General features: G+C 45.5%; 1 protein-coding gene across 1 annotated transcript in view; it reads right to left on the reverse strand.

Moving 5' to 3' along the window:
• Nucleotides 1-9,872, reverse strand: part of RCL1 (RNA terminal phosphate cyclase like 1) — a 29,325-nt gene extending 19,453 nt beyond the window's left edge. The window contains exons 1-4 of the mRNA XM_050912990.1: nucleotides 9,737-9,872; nucleotides 6,993-7,064; nucleotides 5,973-6,148; nucleotides 42-116 (exon numbers count right to left, since the gene is read on the reverse strand). Of these exons, the coding sequence (XP_050768947.1) occupies nucleotides 42-116; nucleotides 5,973-6,148; nucleotides 6,993-7,064; nucleotides 9,737-9,872 (459 nt within the window). The remainder of the gene's footprint in view (nucleotides 1-41; nucleotides 117-5,972; nucleotides 6,149-6,992; nucleotides 7,065-9,736) is intronic.
• Between the last annotated feature and the right edge of the window lie 367 nt (nucleotides 9,873-10,239).

The raw sequence follows: 10,239 nt of genomic DNA on the forward strand, positions 1-10,239 counted from the left end.
TTTCAACGTGTGCTAGAAAAGAAGGGAACAAATTGTCTTACCTTGATTTCCAGACTTTCACCATCAATTCCAAATTTCTTCAGTAGGGGTAGAGCTGTTGCCTTAAGGACATCAACCTATAGAACAGAGAATTGAAAAAGCAGACTCTTTATTGGAAGTTACATAAGTCAGTAATTTAAACATCATTGCATTACGAGGTGCCTAACAAAAACAAAGCTTCTCCATACTAGGTAGTCTATGAGAAGACATGGGAATACAGCACAGAGAGCTTCAGCTACTCTTAGACTACCACAGCATCTCATTACTCAAAAAATTTGTAAGAACAAATTACTGGGAGATGGAATTTCCCATTCTGGATTTCCTCCTCAGCCTGATTTTTACTTCTGTTATGGTTCAGCTAAAACAGCTCATTTGTTTCTCTGAACACAGTTATTGAAAAAATCAGGAACCTTTGCATTTTGGAGCAGGCCCTTGATTTGGCAGGAAGTACCTCATCGTTCTGTCAGGAACTTCTTTTCATCTATTTCTGAGAAACAGAAGCTTCTAGGTAACTTCTGTTGAAATACGTAGAAGAATCTGAAGTGCATGACATATCATCCATGTACTCCCTTTGAGCCAGATGCTCACCGGATCCAGGTCTGAGCAAGATACTCCTTGCCATTGCTCCTCTTAATTGCTGACCTAAGACAACAGTGACTGTCGTCTTCTTCCCTGTGCTGAAACTTCAGCAGCGTTGCTGAAGGTGACAAAAATGATTTAACAGTGCAACAGCACAGGGAGTTACCCAAGGCAAGCAGCTTGGGAGAGACAGGACCAGGACAGCTTGACCAAAGAGGAACTAAATTCAAGTGAAGGAAACAGGTATGTGGTAGACAGCAGTTGAGAAGGCAGGAAAAAAGCACCCTCCTTCCCATGCCTTCAGCCAGAATCCACAATTCTTGAGTTTCATTCTGTCTGCGTTGCAGAGAGCGCAAGCCACTGATGAAGTAGTAGCACATACCTCACCTACAAAGCTGTGAACAACCTGTTAGAGCTACCCGAGTACCTACAAGTGTACGCTGCAGTTCTCATTCTTCAAATCCTGCTGGCCAACATACTTCCTTTCTTACAGAGAGGCATTTGGTGTCATTTTTAATGGTAGTATCAATATTTGAATGTCTTCATTAAAAAAACCCCTTAAGTCAATGATTAATTTTTTGTATTTATGGCTTGGTTTTTTTGGTTTTTTTTTGTTTTGTTTTTTTTTTTTTTTTACAGCCAGGCTACCTTAATTTGGCCCCTCAGTAGTATTCATCAATCACGCAAATTTGACTTTTAGAGCAAAAACTTTTACTAACATGTACGTGCACACACGTAGACACACGTGACTACTGGCAGAAGTTCCAAAAGCTGATCTGGTTCACATTAAAGTTACACAGTATTTCTCCCTCTTCCTTATGAAAGAAAACATACCAATAAAAAAAGAAAAGCTTCACTGTGTAGGTTAGGTACTCCCTTTCTCTCCTCCATTTCCACTTTTGCAATTCTTTGGACTGAAGTCTGTATCTCTGGAGAAAGCATGTTACGCCAGCATTAGGAAGCTGGATCAATTTTGAGTCTGGTTTGTCTGTTCCAAAAAATTTCAAGACTTTTCATGGTTTTAAGTCCTCAGACAAACTCCAGGCATGATACTTATCAGGTACCAGACAGTCACATAATAAGAGACTGTCTCTGTTCCAAATTTGCAGCCTAAACAGAGAAGGTAATTGGCAGTATTTGAAGAAGTGGAAAAGGCTGTTCTGCTTAGCAGATGAGTGGGAGTTCAGGCAGGAGAGGTTAAGTACTTCACTGGAAATCACAAGACGGTAGCAGAACTGAGACATAAAACTGTGTTTTTGAGTCTCTTGCCTATACTCAGCCATAAAACCATCCTTCAGCTCCCCCTGAAGGGCCATTATTCCATCTCCAGAGCAGACAACACAACACCAAGTTGTACAAAAGCAAATGCATCATACAACCAAGGGCATACCTCACCACAAATGCCAACAACTTGCTAAGTCCCATAGCCATTGCTTGTTCACAAACTAGTGTAAATACAATCCTTTTTCCTTTAAAGAAATCTACAACTATTAAAAAAAGAAAAGAAAAGTAACTTTTAGTAGTTTGCAGCATCCCTTAGCTAGTGCAAAGCTGCAAAAAACTACAGACCCTACAGCACGTGGCTACCTAGGAAAGGGGCAAGCATTAGCTGGCCTCCGTAGCCATTAGCACTGCACAGAAGCACATTTATCCCTGCCATACATACAGTGTCATGTTTTGGGGACAAGGACCTAGCGCCAGGGCAGGGCGGGGGAAGAGCGAAACCAGAGCTTAGCAAGTAAAAAAACCCAAAACACCAAAGACAGAAAAGTCAGTAGGAAAAACATCTTGTTTTCTTGGGATTACAGATAACTGCTGAACGTTGATTAACACTGAAGATTATTGCTCCCAAGCCAAAACTTCATATGCTAGTCTCATGCCAGCATGAAAGTAATTTCAGTTGAAAGTCCCATGGCATAGCTGTAAAAGAACTTCAACACTTGCAAACCCAAACATTAGGAACTATTATTCTGAAATGAGGTTACTGTAGTACTACGTATCTGTCAGAATAACAACACGTAGAGAACGAAAGAAAAATAAGAGCCATCACTTGCATGCCACATCCATTCCCTTCAAAAAGGCACTTTACAAAGACACCCCCCACATACATACTCTATATACAGAGAAACTTGAAACCACCTCAACTTTATACACCAGTCCCACATGGCTGGCCCCAGAAGCTATCAATGGCCAGGTCTCATCAGTGGTCATGCAGAAAACCATAACACAAATGTAGGCTGCCACTGAACAGTTCAGGCTGGTATTCCAAAGACACGACTCTTCCCGACAAAAGGGAGCAAAGTAGTATCCCTCTCACTCATTTAGGATGTATTACTCACACACTATTATCACCATGGGCCAACTTGGGGCAAGTGCACATTACCCTGTATTTCAGTGGCCACAGTACTCTTTTGGAATGGTGCCAGCTGTCAAAGAGCTTTCCACTGCACCCCACTGGAGGGCTATTAATGTATATAAACAAATGCTAACATAAACACACACTCTATTTATACTCCAGGAACTCAGACTGACCTGTGCCTCACTGAACTTGGCTGAAGTCTTTCCTTCCACAAGCCATCCTTTAGAAACGCCCTTCCTCTCGCCTTGACCACTTCCGCTCTCCCCACAGCAGATCTGCCATGCTCCCTTTTGTCCTCCTGACAAGGGGTCTCTGGCAAAGAGCAACCTCAAACCCACAAGACAGCAATCACATCCAACAGGTATTTTTGAGGCTGTGTAAAAGCTGAGAGCTCAGTGCTGAGAGCAGATTTCAGAAAGCCCAGTGGGTCAGCCTACTTGCTCACTGCTACCATGAGGGAAAGGTCCCACGTCTCTGGCTGCACACACACTCCTGCTACTTACCTCATGGATGCCTCCATGAGAAAATGCAGGGCTACAGCTCTCTGCCATTTTGCCAGTTAGCTGAACTGGCTTAGGGAAGGCTCTGAAAAGCATCCAGGGTATTGGAGTCTGCAGGACTGTGTGGCTGGAAGCCGGAGATATGGAGGGAGGATGGGCAGGACTACTTTCTCCTTTTAAGCACAAAGGGGGTACTATAGGATCATACGTGTGTATATGTGTATGTACATGTATATTTTCACACGCACATATGTGAATTTGTACATTGATCTGCAAATGACAGATGCTGAATATACTCATGCAAGGATACATCCGGCAGAATTCATCCAGCTCCAAAATAAAGACACATGTTTACAAAACATGATATCCCTTTTGGGGAAAAAAACCCAAACCAAACCAAAACAAAAAAAACCCACTAAAAATTCTCCAAAGCAGATGAGCAGGTGCCTGGCCTACTGTACCTACTAAGTTGAGATGGAGAAGTTCTTACATGAATAGCAGCAGGAGAAACTCCTTGCCCATTTTAAACTACCCACAATGTATTTACATTGGTTTACCTTTCCCCCTTCTCCTCGGAAAGCCAGAAAGTGTAGACGGATAGACAAATTTAAGCATCCCTTTTTGGGCAAGCATAGGTAATAAACGTTCACCCAGTTTCTAAACACCTTCCGCCTACTGAAAAATAAAAGTCCACATCAATTTAAAACGAAGTTTCCATTTATTTAAGCACTTAAATCACTTAGGGTAGCACTTAAACTTGTGCTTTTAGTCTCAGCAATCTGCAGAGCCATATGCTATACAAAACATCTTGTAAAACTCCTTGAAGTAGTTTATTGGTGTGCACCAGGTTTAATGTTTACTCAGGCAAGTTAAACAGACATAAACCAGGTTTAAACCAGTTTTAGGAACTGGTACTCAGTTATCGCCACTTTAAAAGTTACTACACATGAGATAAGTCACAGTAACTACAGTTGTGCTTCTACAGCACAATGAACTTAAGATATAACTCCTCAGCATGCACATCTGCATTTTATTTAGTGTCAGGTACTGTGATTCAGCTGATGTATGCCAACACCCGTCTGTGTCTGAACTTTGGCCAGTGCAAGCCCCCTTCAAGCACAAACTAACTGGCTCAAATTCTCACATCCATTTCAACTAAAACTGTTTGATCTCTATTGGCCCATGTGGCTGATGCCTGAAAAGGGATAATTTCCAGAATCAAGACTCAGTTGCTTAGATGAGTGTCCAAACTTACCTCAAAGCAACATTAAGATTGCTCTTCATCTCCAAATTCTTCAAGAACCTCTCCGTTGTGATTAAAAAGACACAGTCAACCAAGAGAGACTTCGATTCTTACTACTTACATTTCTATTAAGTACTTTTAATCATGGTGACTGAAAGGTTAGCAAAACATGCTTCCCATTTTACTTTTTTTTTTTTTCCAACAGTGCTTTGTATAACCCACTTCAATCATCCTTTGACTCAATGTGGGTGTCTCACAGAGCCACAGGTGAGAGAACAAGTTTTTTAAATGACAAGAGAAGCACAGTTGAAAAGCCATGAATACCAGCAGGACTCAGAGGGTCGTCTAATATCTGCAATTATACTTCATAGTATTTGTATTTATTTCAACTGGTTAAGTTTTCAGATGACAATGTTTCCTTAATCTACTCAGAGGAAAACAGGCAGTCTCCAGTCACCATTCAAAAGGTAAACAGCAGTGCTGTTCTCCAAAAGTCATTATGTTTGGTTTTTATTTGGGGTGGGGGGGTGGGGAATAGCATAACCACTAACCATTACTTCAGTGTTTTAATCCCACGTTATCCATAGCTCATTTTTGTAACAACACTGTTAAAACAAAGGACTGTAAATCAGCAGTAATGGAACCCAAGCCAAGCATTTCATAGTTGTTTGATCTACCATACTTTCTAGCGTCTTTCTGAACAATCAGCGAGTTACTACATATTTTTGCTACTGTAACTTCATAATTGTCATGTGACTTCTGTTTCCAACAGAAAGAAGGCTTCACAGCAGCACTGGTATAACTATGTCCAGCACCCAATAGACGAGAAAGATTCCTTCCTTGTCACACTCAAATTTTAAAGACAATTTCCTCTTTTTACAGTCAATACATGTGTAGGGTAGGAGAAACAATCCATCTAATTTCTAAGAGAACAGGAGAAGCAAACCAGCGGCAGGGCCTCACATCGCATTTAAAGGGAGTTTCCAGGGGAGAAGACAGAAGCAGTACAGAACTGAAAGTCAGAAGGTGGATTACAAACTGCAGTTTGGAGTGTGATGTAGAAAGAGAACAGTTTAGCAGATCCTTGTTTGATTCAGAGAGTTTGCTGGCAGATGCAGTAACACTGGATACTTCTGGATGTGAGGGATGATAAAAACGCAACATATTTTAGACACTTCTTCCTAATCTTTTTCTTTTTTGGGGGGGGGGGGGGGGGGAAATCCTCCTCTGGTACTTAAATTTTACTACTTACCGAAGGATCTACTTGATCATTTGTTACTCCCCGCAGGACAATCTTCAATGGATGTTTCATGAAAGGGGCCAAGCAGAGCAGACTTTCCAAATAGTAGCCAATACTACGACTAGGGCTGCAGTCATGTTCCAATGAGCCTCCGTACAGAAGACCAGGCTGATAATACAAGGTAGTACCTGGGGAAGATGCCAGGGGAGCAAACCAAATGAGAGTGCTGTCAGCACACCGGCCGTTACTACAGCATAAAGACACTTTGCAATGATATATACCAGCAAATTGGAGACAGAAGAATTTATGAAAAATGGTAGCACTTCCAGAGTGCTATTTCTATGTCTGCAGTTAATAAACGGGCCAACGCACACGAGTGTCTGTTTGTCTTGCATATCATTTCTCTTCCCTTCCCCTTCTCCCCAAAAATCAAGGATCTCTTAGCAATCCTCAAAATGCTGACACAAGTGATTATTATCCTCCACAGCAGCTAAATCTTCACCAGACCATCAGGTCATCGCTGTCTCGGCATATCTGGTGGTAGTTCATCTGCTTTACTGACCAACCATAACCCGTTTAAAAAAAAAAAAAAAAAAAAAAAAGAAAAGAACGAGAACCAGATGAAATTTTTATGTGGGATGCTTCTTGCTCAAACCAACCCCTTTTCTGAGCATGACTAGGCAAGCAGTCTTGCTCAGAAGTTTGCCTTTGTAGAAGGCAAACCTTGCCTTCTACAAAAATCCGTTCTGCTTCAGAGGGACCCTCCCCCACTACAAAATCCTGCATACCAAATAAAATACTAATCTTAATTCTTGAGCAATACAGTTTCCTTAACTCTCTGCATCATGGTGGAGCGCTGGCCTTCTTGCATGCAATCAATTATTACAAAATTTCTCAGCTTGGTTATTTCTGATCTTCTCAGTCAATGATATCTGAACACCTACCTCTGTCAAGCCAAAACTTTGATTTCACTGCAGCAACTGATAGAGCCCAGAACACCAGAACAGAGGAAGAGGAGAAAACAAATCTCACCTGTTTGGTTTATTTCAATCCGAGAGCCATTGGTCACTTTGTCAATCAGGCGAATAAAACTTGCTTCAAAATCTAAAGAGTAGAACAAAGACAGAATTTTGAAGTTTATTAAATTTATTCCTGGAAAAAATAACAAACTTCAACACCATACTTGTACATTTTCCCTTTCCTGCCTTTCATGACAGTAAGGCTACCCTCACTCTTCAACTTGTGGTATAATTCTACCACATTAGAAAAGGCAATTCACTACAAAAACAGAGATGTTAATTTGAGTCTCCATGCTTATAGGCATCTCAAATCAATTGAGATGCCCCCAAACGTGACCGCTGGACTAGCCACACTCCTCTCCCCGGCACACGGCGAGGGATACAAGCTGACACTTCTGAACACAGAGGCCTGAGGGATCACTCAAGCCCAGGATAAAACCTTTGACAACTTACATTTTGCTCAGTACAAAGCAAAACATACAAATCCTAGCAAAGAGGGCCCCCTATATTTAAGCACGACAAGCTAATAACAGCTTCCCATTATTCTCTGTAAAAGTCTTAGTTTAAAAGAAGGGACATTCAGATGTGAAGTGCTGCTGCTGCACAGCTCTTCCACAAACACAACTGGCTACCTGCAGACTTTCCAATTTTCCACTTCCAAAACCGTCATTGACATAATAAAGGCTAGAGAAACACAAGTCTCCCTATCGCCTCTTGTCTTGCTTACTGTGTACGCTATAGCAGTTCGTGTGGAACTAATTCCTCAGCTTCTCCTGTTTGTGTGGACTCTCGCTCAGAGACACGGGAAAGGACAAGCATATTTAAACAAACAAACAAACAAAAAGAAGAATATGCTAGTATTTAAGTAACCCAAGCCAGTACAGACTCATTATCAAGGAAAATATGTGAACATATGCAGAGTTCAAACCCAGGTAGTTTTAAGGACCAACAGCACCTGCATGACGGTTGGTAGGTTGCAGAACTTCCTTAGCAATAATGCTGTGTTACTTCTTAAACACTAATCAGATTTTTCTTTCTACATAAGCTTCTAGGATGCAATAAACATTTAAACCAAAAAACTACCTGCAGAAATTACAGTTCGTTAATATTTGCATAATACGGTTGATGCCTCAGTCACACAATGCTGGTTCTGCTCTCTGTTATGATAATTTCTAAATTCAAAGTTTATATGACAGCACCAGGACCTCTTCCAGTGCAAGAGTGCATCCTTGCGAATACACATTTCCCTCTTGGAGAACAAATCTGCAGAAGAGTTTTCACTGCAAATGTTCCAGTCATGAAAAGCAGAGAACACTGCACGTTGAATCATCAACACAAATCAAGGTTTGCTGTTGTTATTTTTCTGTTACAGTCACAGTTTACATTTTAACCCATACTTGAAAAAGGCAATTCAAACACCTTTTCAAAAGAAAAACATGGCAAAACCTACAAACTTCACCACCACCAAACATCCCATGGCAATAATAAATACTTTGGATCACGGTGAATGTTAAGTACACAAGAATGTTTTGACAGTTTCGGAGGAGAATTTCTAGCTATAAACTGAAGTCTCCTCAGGAGGCAGAGCAGCGTTGATGCTGGTCCTACCCCTGTTCTGAAGTTCACACCCTGCCCAAAAAATAACTGAACACCACAACAATGCTTCTTCCTCAGTCTCTATCCGATTGTCTTCTTACTTCAGTTCAACGAGGAAATTTACTTTGGGGTGCCAAAGGTCCTGTACAGGAATGAAAATGGTACTCCCTAAGCAAGGTTTCCTTCAAAGCAGTCCGCAGTGTCGGAAGCTTTCAGAAATGAGAAGTAAACAGATTTCATGTCTTTCACCTTTACTACTATTTGGGCAAAACCAAATCAAAGCATAAAACCGGACCCATTAGAACTGTGGGAACTTGGGCTCCCACAAAGAGACGGAGAACATGATGCTGGGCACACAGCAGAAAACGACGGCCAGAGAGCCAGCAAACCCTGCAGCTTTTGACTGGAGAGCCCACTCTTACAGAGACACGAGCCAGCTCCGGGGCTGTCAGCGAAGCTCGCGCAGAACTGAGCGAGCGCGTCAGATCCACGCTTGGCATCTCCTCCCGCTCCCCCACCCGCGACGCCTCACGCCAGCAGCAGAGCGCACCGCGCTGCCCGGCGCGGGGGCCGGGGCCAGCCCCGTCCCACCGGGGTGGCTCGGGCAGGGCGGCGCAAAGCCCCGTCGCCCGGTGCCCTCTGTTTCGGACCGGCCCACGAGGGCCCACGCCGGAGGAAAAGCGTGACCTCGCGGAAAGGCGCCGCGGCAGAGCCACGCGGAAAGCCGCACCGCCGCCGGCACAAGGTCTCCTCACAGCACACCGGCTTCCACCGACACGCGGCGGGCAGCCGGCACCCTCCTCGCTTGGGTCTCTTTCACCGCCCCGCCTCGCTCCCACGCCTCCCCCTCCCAAAGCCCCGCCACCCCCGCGTGCCAGCCCCATCCGAGACGGCGCCGGCGACCCGCCGCCCGCACCGGGTGTGCGGGGCGCCCAGGGGAGAGCTCTTCCACGGGGAGACACCGGCAGGCAGCCGCCACCCTCGGCACCCCCGCCCCCTCGGCGGGACCCGCCGGGAAGGGGCCGGGGCTGCCCCAGCTCCCGGTGCGGGGCCGCCCCTGCCCGGCAGCAAGTCCCCGGCGCGGCCGGCGCCGGGGCTCCGCCGCCCCCTGCCCCCCGACCCCTTCCCCCGGCGGCCGCCGGTGCCGGTGCCCCCGCTCACCGCGGAGGCCGGGGTCCTCCTCCTTGGCGCGGATCTTGCGGATTTTGAGCGGCCGCCCGCTGAGCGTGGACAGCACCAGCCGCTGCCGCAGGAAGTTGCACCCCGCGTAGCTGAGGCACTGCGCCTCGCCCGCCATGCCGCCGCCCCGCCGTGCCCGCCGCGCCCACGTGGTTGGGAACAGGAAGCGCTGGGACAGCGGCGGGGTCAAAGGGCAAGGGGCGGGCGCGGCGGCGGCCGTGAGGGGGCGGGCGCTGGGCGGGGCGGGGCGGGCACGGGTGGGGGCGGGGTCGCTCCCGTCGCCGTCCTTCGCCCCCGCCGGGGCGGCGGAGCTGCCGGTGGCCGCCTTTGTGGCGACAGCGAGCGCGGGGCCGGCCGTTCTCGGAGACGTGGGTCGGGTGACAGGTGAGCGGTACTTTCTGCCTCTGCTCTCCCCACCTGCATGTTCTTAATTTAAGCTTAAAAAGTTCGAAAGCATCGGTGTACTTTTTTTAAGCGCAGCTCGG

The sequence above is a fragment of the Gymnogyps californianus genome, chromosome Z (genome assembly GCF_018139145.2).
Source record: "Gymnogyps californianus isolate 813 chromosome Z, ASM1813914v2, whole genome shotgun sequence".
Classification (NCBI taxonomy): domain Eukaryota; kingdom Metazoa; phylum Chordata; class Aves; order Accipitriformes; family Cathartidae; genus Gymnogyps; species Gymnogyps californianus.